The sequence below is a fragment of the Psammomys obesus genome, unplaced genomic scaffold (assembly GCF_907164565.1).
Source record: "Psammomys obesus unplaced genomic scaffold, mPsaObe1.curated_primary_1811, whole genome shotgun sequence".
Taxonomy (NCBI): domain Eukaryota; kingdom Metazoa; phylum Chordata; class Mammalia; order Rodentia; family Muridae; genus Psammomys; species Psammomys obesus.
Window position 1 is genome coordinate 2,752,465 of NW_026585587.1, and position 14,574 is coordinate 2,767,038.

General features: G+C 34.2%; 1 protein-coding gene across 2 annotated transcripts in view; it reads right to left on the reverse strand.

The window, feature by feature from the left end:
• The window catches only part of Akt3 (AKT serine/threonine kinase 3), a 211,775-nt gene that overhangs the window by 24,716 nt on the left and 172,485 nt on the right, over window positions 1-14,574 (reverse strand). For both annotated transcript variants that reach the window (XM_055608722.1, XM_055608711.1), the window contains exons 11-12: window positions 7,118-7,332; window positions 1,472-1,559 (exon numbers count right to left, since the gene is read on the reverse strand). In XM_055608722.1, coding sequence (XP_055464697.1) covers window positions 1,472-1,559; window positions 7,118-7,332 — 303 coding nt within the window. The remainder of the gene's footprint in view (window positions 1-1,471; window positions 1,560-7,117; window positions 7,333-14,574) is intronic.

The window sequence follows — 14,574 nt, forward strand, 5'->3', positions numbered from 1 at the left end:
ATTTATTTCCCATGAGTGGTGTTAGGAATGAAATGCAGGACCCCACACATGCCAAGCAAGAGCCCTGCCTCTGAACCATACCCCTCCTCCTGTTCTTATGAAACAGTACTTCATGGACAGGGTGTAGTCAAGGGATGATAGTAAGCTGAAGTTTATAGTTCTATATGCCAAAAAAAAAAAAAAGAGTCCCTGACCATTTACTATTTCCAATTTTGTAGTGTAGAGTCATGATAAAGGTGGAACACAGTTCACAGAGGCATACTGAGGTATACAAGCATCTCACAAGGATCATTATCAGTAATGTGAAGTGGATACTGTCTATATGGAGTCAATGAACATTCACAGCATTTCAGAATGCTCATGAGATTCAAAGAAGCTGTGAAGGACCTAATATATATTGTAGCGTCATGTACTAGGAACTCAAAATATGTAAGTTTGATTGAAGATTTGAGCAAAGTGTTTAAATGGAAAGTTATTTTAAATGCTTAGTTACAGGAATGGGAAGAAAATCACCATATTTTCCATGATCAACAATATAACATAAAAGTGAAATACCAGTCATTTTCCATGTCATATGTACTTTTATCTTCTTATAGGTATCAAAAAAAAGTATTTGGCACAAAAAAAAAATGATGCTTCAGATAAAAATAAGGAAATCCAGAAATGGCTAGATTAGACAAAATAATTAGATAAAATTTCTATGTAAATTGCTGAATTTATCAAAATTTCAAATTAAAAATTTTACATAAAGAGCTGGAGAGATAACTCATTAGGTAAAGAACTTGGCACATAAGCATGAGAATGTGAGTTCAGATTTCCAGCACCCATGTGAAAAGCTTTGTGTGGCAGCTCACAGTGATTACCTCATGGGTGAGAGACAGACAAGCAGTTCCCCAGAGCTCACCGCCCAGCCAAGCCAACATCATCAGTGAGCTTCAGGCTCAGTGAAAGTGAAGGCAGAATACATGTGACTTCAGTTTCTACCCCCATAAACATGTACACATATGAAAATGTATGCAAGCATTAAAAACTCAAAGTCAGTATCTCTATGATATCTGAAGGCAGAAAGGACTTCTACAACTGATAAAGACAGGCACGTGACACATCTGGAGCCCACAGGCCGGAGAACCAGTATGGCCCAGAATGCACTGCAAACCCAGAATAGCCTGAGTCAAATGTGACGCAGAGTCTCAAAAAGTAAACAAAAACCAACAGAAAAATGCACATCACAATAAAACAAAAGGAACACAACTGACAGCAATCAGTTTTGTGGGAGATAATGTTATGTTACAAGTAACAAAGAGAATCCAAATAAGACCATAGAGATAATACTTTGTCAAATACTAAAACTGGTTTTCTGTAAATTTTCCAATATAATGCAAACACCAAAGCAAAACAGAAAATATCACTCCATTATTAAAGTCTTTGCAGGTAAGTCTCTGCTGTGTAGACTACCATAGCGACAGCTTACCTTTTTGTCGTATACATCTTGCCAGTTTACTCCAGAAAAGAAACTATGCCTCATGATTTCTTTTGCATCATCTGGCCCTCCTCCAAGGCTGTGAATATAAAAAAAAAATTAAATGAATGTGAAACATTTACATGACTCAAATAATAAAAAGTTTTGTACAGACAAAATTTGGTGTTTAAATAATTTTTTTGAAGTGCATAGCCAAAAAAATAGAAAGTAACTTTAACAGCTAAATTTCCACACATGCTACTAAGTAAGAACTACCCTTGAGGAAGGTAAAAGAAAGGCTTTCCTAAGTGGCCTGAAGAGGTGGAGAATAGAGGGGTAATGAACAAGAGACCAAAGCTCCAACTGTGAAGTGAAGACAATGCAGCCCCTCTGGGGTTACAAGATACATGGATAGCACCATGTATAAGAAGAGAAGTGATTACCACTGTTCCTTTTTGAATAACTGAGTCAAAATGTTCCTTTATTAAAGTACATTATTATTAAAGTAAACAGGATCAGAAAAAGATCTGTGATCACAGTATAGTTAATCCCAGTACTGAGAAGGCTGAGCAGATGCATCTCTGAGTTTGAGGCAAGCCTGTTCTACACAATAGGTTCAAAGCCAACCTATCTACAAAGTGAGTTCAGGGACAGCCAGGGCTACAGAGATAGACCGAGACTGTGTCTCAAGAAAGATAAAACAAACAAACAAACAAACAAACAAACCACTATCTCTGGAGAGCACAGTCCCAAGTAAAAACTCATAGACTATTTTTCATATCTCAAAAGAATGGCACAGAAACGATATTATTATCAATAAAATATCATTACAGTTCAAACTGCTATACAGTTCAGAATATAAAAACACACCCTAGGTTTTAAAATTATTTTTATTTAAACAATACATGACTTGATTTTAAAAAAAATAAGTATTTTTTAGCCTCTGTGGTTCAATTTAGTATATACTCATTAAAAAGAAAATATATATGAAAAAATAAGAACGGAAAGAAGGGGTAAAAAGAAAACTAGAGAAAAACAAGAAGAGAAAAAGAAGAGATAAACATACTGAAATTAAATCTAACATAGAGAGCTTTGTTTGGCCTTGCTCGTGCCCAGGTACATATGCATGACTGATTTTATTATAATCTTTACTGTTATAAGGGATGCAAAGCCTAATATATACAAAGAAAAGTACACAATGTTTCCACTATAAATCAGCCATAAATTTCTCACAGAAAGCCCTAACCTTCTGCTCAATTCCAAATTCAACTATAAATGAGTATGATTTCTAACTATTTCTGACATGGGTGCTCTTTGTTTATGTTAAATCACAGAAGGAGGTGACCAGAGAAATAGCAAACTTGAGTGCTGATTGACGAGACACTCTCTACCATGAAGAACACTTCATCTACATCTCCTGGCATTGACAATGTCACAGAAAACAAAAGCTCTTCAGCTAAGCTGTGCTATTAACCTTTCCTCCATCTATGTCTCAAATCTAAAGAATCAAAGCAACAATCAAACACTGGCTTATAGGACTGGACAATTTTGTTAGTAGAACGATACCCTCAAGGCCAATTTCAAAACACCATAGTAGAAAATCAAATCACTACATAATATTTCCACATGAATATAAATTCAGAAACAAGATAACTAACATGGAACAAAATCAATAGAGTGGTAAGTTGTGACTTCACTCTCACTATTCTTAATTTGCATAATTTGATTTAAAAAATTAATGACTGCTGAATAATATGTCTAGCTCAAAACATCTGTGAAAATTTAAAAACTAGTTCTGGTGAACCGATACATACCAATATTAACACATTACTAGAGAGAGAGAAAAAACAAGCAGGTAGAGAAAGTAAATAAGGACCAATTCTCTGGAATTGTGCCTATGCAGTGTAAGAGAGATGTGTCCGAGAAGGGCCTAGATCTTCTGACATAGTCAGGATGAAACCTGAAGCAGTCAATGGATCCATGAATGAAGAGCCCACTTCAGGATCTACAGAGAATTCTTCCTTCAAGTAAGCTTCACTCCAGAGGTGGACACTAGATAGTATAATATTTATAGCATGCTATAAGCCTCATATCTGGAGGCTTCAGTCTGGTGATTTTATTTAAGAGTTAGCATCAGTCTCTATAGTCATTGCTCTCCAGTTATGCTGTCTAACCCCTGGTATGCTGCCAACTCGTGGGAGGGCAGACTAAATTAACAAAGTCACTGTTAGCGTTGCTTAAGACACAAGAAAAGTGGAAATACCAAAGTATTTATTTCTAAAAAGAATTTTCAAAGTATAAATTAAACTAGTATGCATAAAAAAATCAGAACTCTAGGTTCTTACACACAGTTACCATTTGCTTATAGTTTACAATATTGTTTGCATTTAATGTATACTTGAGAGGGTACATTTAGTAAAAGAGCAACATTCTACAAGTTCAAAAAATATATCAATGTGGATTCGGTTAATCATTTTGTGTAACCTCAGTTCTTTTGCAATATATTGGCTTAGGACATAGCTGGCATGTTTCTTAAAATACATAAAATACTGCCTGTAAATTCTGTGCAGTGCCTGAGATTACAGTCGTAGATTGCATTTTAGAAGCTGAAATACTTTATTTAGGACAGCTTCTTCAAAGTGTGAAGCTGTCAACATTTCAATGTTGATGGTTCCCTAACATAAAACTTAAAGACTTCAAAATGATGTCAAAATACACTTTGAACTGAGTTATTATTAAACTCCAATATCAGAATGCCAAAGAAACCATTACCTCTAATGTGTTTTTAACTACAAAGAATGTCATAGAACTCCCATTTCCTATAGTATTGCGCCCAGCATGAGGGGATGCTTTTCACGTAAGTTGCACTGGAGGATAAACGAAAGACATGAGGAAGGACCATAGAGTAACAGAGAATAAGGAATAAAGCCCTATGGTGGCTGATCCTTTGATAGAACTGAAAGAAATTCAGTAAAGAATATCAGAAAAATTCAGGCATCCATCACTTAAAGTACCTCAATGAAAAAACATAAATCACATTATTTGCTTATGTGTTCAAAGCCTCCTGGAAGCTTTTGCTGGCTTTATTTTCTTCCTAGAGCTAAACTGTTTTATTTCCCGGGTTTCTGTCCCAGGCTTCGTCTTTTCATACTCTACTTTCTGTACTAGTTTCCTGCCTTTCGTTACCTCCTAGATGCCAGTGGCCACCCAAATCTACAGTTGGCTGTGACTCTTTTAAGCACTGACTGCATTTCTTCCAGATCCTTACTTAAGACTTTCATCTAGATTTGCCAAAGAAATCTCAGACTTGGTTTATCTAGTTACTCTCAGCACCCACCACTACAAGCCTCTGTCTTTGCTTTTGCTCCATAAACTAATCACCCAATATGGGCAGATTCCCCATACCAACTTCCTTATCATTTCTACTTACTCATTCTCAAAACTGTATTCATTTTTTTAACCTTTGCTTCAAAAAGACCCAAATTTCTTATATAGAAATTTCTGTCCATTGTTTTTGTTTTTTAGATACAATCTCCCTATGTTGCTCAGGTTGGCCTGAAACCCTAAATCCTTCTGCCTCAAGCATCCTAAGCGATGTATTTGCCATGCAGACTTTGTAAAGTGCTCTGTCTTCCTGCCCTTTACTTTTCTAGCCACAGCTGCCAAGTTTGCCTTCTTATCATACATATCTCATTATACCATCTACCTCTTTAAAGCATTTTTCTGGTTTTTCATTCTTCCCTGAATAAAGGTTATTTTCTAAGAAATGACCTAATACACCTGCTTCATCTTTGAATGTCACCTAACTCATACTCTACGGTCTAGTCACTGAATTCTCAAATCCATGATCATGTGCAATTTTAGCTATATTTTAAATGTAAATGATGCCTGAATGGCAGTGCAAATTCTAAGGCCTCCAGATGGCCAGTTCAGGTTCTCAAAGTCCCCTATGCTGCACTAATGATTTCAAAAGCATTTGTACAGTTTGGCCTGAGAATATGCAAGTGTAGGTTTTGTGCCCTTTGTTATCCTATAAATGGCTAAGAAAAAAAAAAAAAAAACTTGTTCATACTATTCATATTTGCATTCTCCAGTATTCTGAGGTAGCAGTATAGAGTCTTGATATATGAACTTTATAAGCCTGCATCATATTTTCAATATCTGAGAGGAGAAAATATGGCGCCCTAACATTCTTGAAATTTACCTGACATATATTCAAAAGTTCCCAAAAACCTACTATGTGCTATTTGCAGAATGGGAATAAGCCAATACAATGAGACAGGAAAAACACAAGCAAGACATTGTTTAACCAGCCACTTACAGAGACAACCACAGAAGAAACAGTGACCAAAGTTATATGGAAAAGTCAGAATAACATGGGACAAAAATTCACTGCCCTTGAAACCAAGTCAAAGATTAGATTCTCCTCTACCCAAAAAGATAAAATGGCAGGCATAGCTCTGCTTAAAGACAACCTTTCAGCAAACACTGCTCATTATATAACTGTGAAATAATAATTTTAAATGCAACACATCTCAAAACCAATACTGAAAAGCTGGTACACTGTTTAAAGATACATAAGAAACACTATGCATACACCAAGAAAATAGTTTTCTACTCTTGTTCCACAAGAACTTTCAGTGAGACCATGAACAAAACACTTTCTGTACATGAAATGCTTATATTATCTACTTGATCCACCCTGGAAAGACACTAAAAAGTAAATTAAATCAAAGAAAAGTATGTTTGGGGAGACAAAAACCATTTTACAAGCCTAAGGAAACACTCCGGTCACTAAGATCACTCAATATGATCTTTGAATGGCTCTCAGAAAACACAGTGCTGGTAAAACTTTTTACCAGGTGGCTATTTCTGTGAACAGATGCCTGGAAATCAGTGAACTTTAAAGTAAGTTCTGATACTTAGGGAAAGAGGACAGCTTCTCTCTCTCTCTCTCTCTCTCTCTCTCTCTCATTCTTTCTCTTGCTCTCTCATGGGGAGAGGGAGAGGACACACACACACTGTCTGACATTATGAGGCATTTTATAAACAGAAACTATTAACATGTAATTTGTGAGTGTGTTTTCCATTAATACATAAACTGAACAAAAGACAGTGACTAAGCAGTAAAGAATTTAGGAGAGTTTAGGTCATAACTAAAACATTTCTGTAAAAACAAAATTACAGTGTTTTGCTTTTATAATCATCTTTTCAGCTATACGTGGAAAATTTTTAAATAATAAAAATAGAAATGTTAACCTAGATTAGTGGGAGGAGGAGAAAATGGAAATAGGCCTTTTCTTTTTATGATGTGAGTAGAAATAAAAAGCCCTAGAAACTGAAAGAAGAAAAGGGAACCGCCCACCCTTAAAAGATCAAGATTTAGATAATTAAGAAATTGTTTATTCATAATACAAATAAAGAATTTCTCAAACATCCTTATTTGGTAAGTTTGTATAATACTTTCAAGTTAGGAAAGAGTTGATGAATTTTTAAACTATTCTACATTATGCACTTATAAGTCAGTATCTCAGTAGGAAAGTTTTTTTTTTTAACAGCAAATAAAATGCTTCCTGATGTCAGTTATATTTGAATTAATTTTCACAAGAGAAACTAACCAAAGTCATCAGTACCTTATGAATTGCTATTGAAGCTTACCGTTTATTTGGATCCTTTATCAAGAGCCCTGAAAGCAATGATTTTGCATCTGAAGAGAGTGTTCGGGGAAATTTAATGTCTTCCATTAATATTAGTTCAAAAAGTTTCTCATGATCCTGATTGTAGAAAGGCAACCTCCCACACATCATTTCATACATGACAACACCCAGGCCCCACCAGTCTACTGCTCGGCCATAGTCATTATCTTCTAACACCTAGAAGTGAAACCAGCAAAAGTTATAGATTATTACATTATTATTACTTCTGTTGTTGTTATTGTTATCACTGTTATTATTTTGAGATAGACTCACTATTAGCTCTGGTTGGCCTGGAACTTGCTATATAGACTAAGGTGTCTTCAAATTCATAAGAGACCTGGCTGTCTGCCTCTGGAGTGTCATGCCCAGTACATGTACATTAACTTTTAAAACAATATTAAAAAGAAGTGAATTTTTATATACAAATACAACTTCAAATACTTATAGGAAACAGGTAATATACATTCAAAAATATTCAACATACAAAAAGGAGGAAAGGCCATGGAAATTTTGTTAAAATGAATTTAAAATATATCCATATCTACAGGATCAAATGAAAGGCATCAGCTAGTATGTTTGCTTATTTTCTCATTGGTCTACTTCATTTTACATTCTGATTCCCTCCAACAATTAAAGTTAGGCCATGCTGGTGATAGATCACATACTGTGCCTTATACATTTTACTTTAAGATGTAAGTTTAAATAAGAAAGGAAACAGGACTGGAAAGCTGTTTCAATGTCTAAGAGTACCGGGTACTAAGCGTATTGCAATCTCTGTAGTATATGTTCTCATTTATATTCCTCAAAATATATAAGATGCAAAGTCAATTTAGTGTGGCATAGAGTTATCATTTTGGTTACATGAGAACAATCTCTTCAAATCCAAACATGCCCATTTACTATAACCACTGGCCCCATGTGGAGCTGCAACTAGAACTCCAGCCTTGTCATACCCTCAACTCCAATGTGATACTTGCCTCATTGGAACATTATTTATCTATAGACAATGTTACTACTTTATTGAGATAACTACATTTGTTGTCGAAATAACATTAATAATAAATTTCAGTTCATTTGACTGTTACTTTTGAGAAAACCTGTTCTAGAACATAAATTTCACCAACTAAAGTTTTTTTATTTTGAATTAATCAAATGCTTTATTGAATTTTAGTTATTCCTGACAGTCACATTAAAGTTAACTACAAAATACTACAAAAAGTACTATTTAAAGATAAAGGACAGAATTTCAAAAACTCAAATCATGTTGTTGTTTTATTGGGTTCAAGAGCACAAGAAAATCTTCTGTAACTTAAGATCACAAATCTAGTTACTGAAACTAAAGAAAGTAGTTTCTGAAAGAGAAACTTTAGTTTTTTAATAGATAAACCTTTCATACTTTTTGTATCTCAGTAAGTAATATGGGAATAAATAGAAAATTAGAAATAATCTCAAAAACCATGAGGAACCCTCTAATTTCCTAAAAGAAATACAGTACATACCTTTTAAAGTAACAGTGAATGTCTTATAGCTCATTTGTGGAGTATATTGTTTTTTGAACATTTATTAGCTGCTACAGGATTTTACCCAGGAACAAAACAAAACAAAAATCTACCTAATCTTTAACTGCATTCCTACAACACCAACAAAACAGTGGCATACATGAAAAGAAGCCAAATGTGGTTTTTAACCTCTTTTTTCATAAAAACCATAAAAAGCATAAAAGCTGGATTAACTGCCTTCTGAACCCACATTTCACCAGCCGGGTTCTCATCCCCAGCTGGCAAAACTGGCAATCCTTTATTTTTGTTTAAATACCTGGTTTTCAGCCAGAAGGGTAGGAGTACATAAAGAGAGGCTTTTCATTTTGCAGAGAAATAGTAACTAAAAACCAAAATTGCATTATAAGAAAATCTATTTTATGAAACAAAATAATTTTAGTTAGCTTTGTAAAATAAGCACTGATTTTTAATATAAGTGGTTTTGTGTTTCTCACAGATGGATCTTCACAGACATACAAATATATGGTGATGTAACTGGAAATGTCTGCTGTATCTTTTTGTGGTCAACCATACTGATGTAATACATTGTGTCACTGACATGTACACTTCACTATTGCTGAGAACACACCCTAAAACTCAGCCACACTCTTAAGAGGCTTTGCTATCAACTACATAAAGAAAGATTTTGTGTAACTTATGAGGTACTATGTTCAAGAAATAGAAATAAAAATGACTTGCATTCAACACACATAAACACATAATGTGAAACATGTTCCACTGTTCATATATTTTCTATCTTAAATAGAATGCTTTTAAATCACAATTCTGTGAAATGCTCTCAAATTTCAAAATCAAATTATTCCAAATATGTTTTCTGCATTACTTTTGAAAGAAATTTTTCTTTTCTTACTCAGTGTACTTCTTTTTCTATAATTCTAGTAGCATACAAAATTTGTACTTTTTAACATAAACTGTTTAAAATCTGGTTTCTTCTAATGACAACTTTTCCAGAGCAAACCATCTCATCGATTTCATGGTCACTGTGAAGCTGAAAAGGATATCAAAGTCTAAAGGTATAATAATAATAGGCAAATTTACTTCAACCTTATTCAACTTACTCTCTCATCCTATTAGGCTGTAACTGCAGATTAGAACATACTCTGATAGGAATAAATCAGTAAAAGACCGACATTGAAAATTACCTAAGTGTTCTCTTAACTTAAAATGACACAGACTTTTACCCAATATTGCAAATGCAAGCAGAGCTGCAGACATCTAGTGATGCCTTCAATCCTAACCTTTGTAATCTCAGATATAGCCTGTCCATTCAACACAATCCCTAGACAAGACAATCACAAAGACAAGAGACAAAGAAAATATACTACAAGAAAATTGTATTTCAATAAGCGCAGAGAGCCCGCATCTAAAGTCAACACCAACTCCAGGAAATAGGCTGAGTTTCAATTTCTTAACTAGAACCCAGAAACTGCTTTAGTCTCACACATAATAAGCAGGTTATAGCAGACATCAATTAACATCAAACATTCGGTAATATCTCATAAAAATACTTGTACTTATTTAAAAAACTGGTAAAAACAAAAAACAATATTCAATCCACAAATAAGCTCTTAAACAGTTACTAATTTTTAACGATAACATTAATTGCTGTGTATTTCAAAATGACACCATCAATTAAATGTTTCCAGTATCAACATAATAGGCATTTTCAAAAACATTTCATCCCAGTATTATTTTACCAATCAGGATTTACTGGAAGAGTAAAGGGAGACCTTTCTCAGTTTGCTAGTCAGGCCAAACAATGCACCCAAGGCTAGTAATTATAAGGAGGCGATGTATGCCCTGGAGTGGCTTGCTGCTCAATCAATAATCCTGACAGAACAGATGGGAGAAAATCAAACATCTAAACAAACTGTCTACACACCTATGTTGTGAAAGTAAACTGTGAACTTGGGTGAACCAATTTACCACTTTTTCAAATTTATTTTCTGGTAACCTCACTTTTCAGGTAACTGATATGTATGTTATATAGAAACATACATTTATTCTTATCATTTATGAAGGTTATTTCATGGAATTTGATAAAACTGACAAGTTTTCTTATTCAGACTTTAAAAGACTGCAGTTTCAAGAAAGTATATAATTCATAAAAATTATGAGTTCCATGGCTTGTCAAAATTTTTCATATTGCTAGTTTATATAACATTTTATTTTATATTAGGTATACAATTGTTCTGATTCTTAAGATACAGCATCTTTAGATGTCATTTTCTATTTATTCTAAGTTTTATGTGTTCTGTTACCTCCTTGCACACACAAATGACTGAATGCAGCTAATGCCACAATTTCAAAAGCAAACCAAAGTCAGAACAGGAAAATCCCTTAAGGCAAAAGCTAAGTGAATGTAGTAATTAAATCATGCATGGATTATGTCTTCTGATAGTTCTCTAGACTGCCTTTTTATCACAAAGCGATCACATGAATGAATTCTAAGAAACTGAGTCCTGTAAGTCAAGGTAAAATAGGCATCATCAGTGTTCCCACTTAAGGTTACTGGTTTTTTTTTTATATTCTCGGAATTCAGAATTTACAGTTAAACTCTGTGCTTCAACTAAAATTTTACCTAATAGACTAATTCATCACATTAAAGAGAAGTTTACATGAAATGCAGCTAGCATAAGAATAACTTCTAAATTCATACATGGCACTAGTTGTAAAAGTTTGAAAAACATTTCCTGTATTTTACTTCCAGTTTAAACAATATTCACTTACCAGACAAACTAGGATAACTGTTAATGTTACCCATAGTAGGACATGGTACAGAAATAAATTATCTCAAGTGATAAGCCAACTCATCTGATAAAGGTTCTTAGATAGGAATTCTAACTATGAAGCAGACAACAACCAGAACTAATTACTGTGCCCCTAATGGGACTTAAACTTACTTTATTTCCCTGTAATACTGGGGATATCTTGCCAGAAGGAGGAAGGTTTCTAAGTCCCTCCCAGGGACAGGTGTTGGAAAAATTGTTCATAATAAATAAAATATCCACATTCAAGACAATGGTAGCTAAAAAGCTTCTCTTCACAAAGCTTAGAGGTCTAAGACTAACTTCATACTTTGTAGGGACACAGCAGAATCTTACTCAAGGGATACATCATTTTGAACATCATTTTGCCTGCAGATTAGAGATGCAAGCACATGTAACTGGTTACACTCATTTTTCAGTATGAGCTCCTAAAGACAACACTGAAAGAGTCTACCGGATGTTATCCTCACATTTAATTCTCATCCATCAAAAATTTATCAAGTGTATTTCTATCTGCTCCCTTTACTTACAGTACCTCACATTCATCCATAATTCTGCTTACTTCTTAGGAAATTAATGTATATTTCTGATTTTAAATATTCATACAGTTAATTTTCAATTGTACTGATTTGTCACAATAAAACAGATTTCTTTTCCTGAAATTATCAATATTCAGATGCATTTCAGATACTTTAATACTTTATATCAGATATGAAATATAGATATCAAATAATATACAGAATTATAATACACAAATGCTTTAGAAATGGGCTCTGAAAACTAAGAAGAGTGAATTAAAGACTGCATTTTTAGTCACTGGAAGAAAAACAAGCACTTTTTGCACTTAGATGAAATAAACATGCATATTTCCATTTCAACAGTAACCACAACCTGATATTACATATTTTTCAAAAAACCAGCTTGTTTTATAATTTGTTTTTTTCTAAGTTGGTCATCAAATAGTTTTCTTTTTATGCTATTACAGAAGTGCATTTCTCTGGGTTCCCCAAACCACCTTCCTCAACCTTGCCCATCTGTCACCATCTGCTTCTTTTTAGCATGTACTTTTTGTGTGATCACATAAGCATGTGAAAAATAACTAACATTCAGATGATTATCTGCTGGTACATTTGAGAACTGGGCACAATAAAAGTGAACTGCCAAAACGCACTTAACACTTTTAATTTTGTTGGGTCTTGCATGTAAGCTACATTTGATTTTCAAACTGTTTTACAGTTGGAAAGTTGAGCAGGTACTGCTAACTCAAAAGCAAAGCTGAGACTCCAAATAATTAGCACTGCATAAAATCATCTGGATGTAATAGGATCCAAATTAAATAATCAAATTTAAAAGAGTTTATATGTGATTTCTAAATTCTTTTCTAATTTATAGGTGTTGAGACACAGCACAAACTACAAAAGCAGAATCCTTTCAAGACATCTTATGGTCCATAATTTTTTAATAGGTAAGTTTTATCTTCTTGGATTACAACAAAAATTAAATTCATTTAAAGCTGTACATATCAATGCATTTTCAGAGATGCTGCACATGAAATGCCTAGTTCACAATTCTGTCAAAACTTAACCTATTTAACCTAAATTTTTCTTCTACCAGTAAACTGCCACTGAAGATGTTATACTTTAAGCTTCCTTATTCAAAGAGTTTAAGAGATAAAATATTTATTTAATGTTCATTTTTCAATAATGTTATTTTCCCTAGAAGACTTAATAACTTTTCTAGTGGAATTTACCACAAAATAGGAGGAGTCCATGATAAACATTTAAAAATATGCTACCAGTCTGACATATAGGACATTTAATAAACTGGCCTTAGATGATGTCTCATGCCCTTTGTGAGGAATCTTTTATATATCCACTATCTACCCATCAAAAGCAAACCACTAAAAGCAGACAAAAGTAACTGAAAGGTAACAGAGCATGCTGGCTGAAGTGGAGACCACCACAATTTGTATACAAAGTGCTCAAAGAGCAGAAGTGCAAACACTGATGGGAGTCTTACACAAGAACAGTAGTCAAGAATGCATCCTAGTCTGACTGGATGTCTGACCTTCCTATGGAGAAAATACCAACACTGATAATGATACAGAGTACAAATGAAAGGTTCAAAAAGTGGTAGACATCACCTGAAAGTAAGGAAAAAAGGCTGGGTTCAGTGTGAAGCAATCTCTCTGTAGCTGACCATGGAAACTCACAGTATTACCCTGGCTTGCAAGTCCTAGGAACATCCTTACCCACAAGACTCAATCTGAGGTCCTCTGCATTCCAACCCCATCCGCTTGCCCACACACCCCTTCCTGTTCTGCTAGGGTCCCCATGTCGCAGCCCTCCCCAATTAAGCATGCTTTGTCATCTAATGTAATACAGAACTGCAGAATCAATTTCCTGAGCAAAACCTAAATTATTTATACTATGCCACCTATCTAAACTGCAAGATGCTTGAAGAAAACCATTTTCTAGTGTTCCTGTCCACCTAGAACCTACCATTAAGGCCCGGAATCTAGTAAATATTCAGTTTTTCCTTACTCAAAAAATGGTCAATGGAAAAATTCCTCAATGAAATGGCCCGTACTTATACCTACAATAAGAAAGTACATTTTTATTTCTTTCACACACATTCTAAGATATTCTGATTTAATAAAAGTTTAATAGCATATATGTTTAAAAGTAAAATAGATACTTATGATATATAACTTAAACATAAGTTAGTTGTTTACTGATTACTTTTTTCTTTTTTATGTTTTTTTAAAAAGTATTTATTTATTCACTTTACATTCTGATCCCCTCCTCTCCTCTCCCCTGTCCCCCTTCCTTCCATTTCCTCTCCCCCCTCCCCTTTTCCTCAGAAAAGGGGAGCCTTCCCCCCAATATTCCACCCCAGCTCAAGCTCATCAAGCTGCATCAGGAATGAGCACATCCTTTTCCCCTGTGGCCTGGCAAGGCAGCCCCACCAGGGAGGAAATAATAATAATAATAATAATAATAATGATGATGATGATGATGATGATGATGATGATGCAGCAGCCCCACCAGGGAGGAAATAATAATAATAATAATAATAATAATAATAATAAT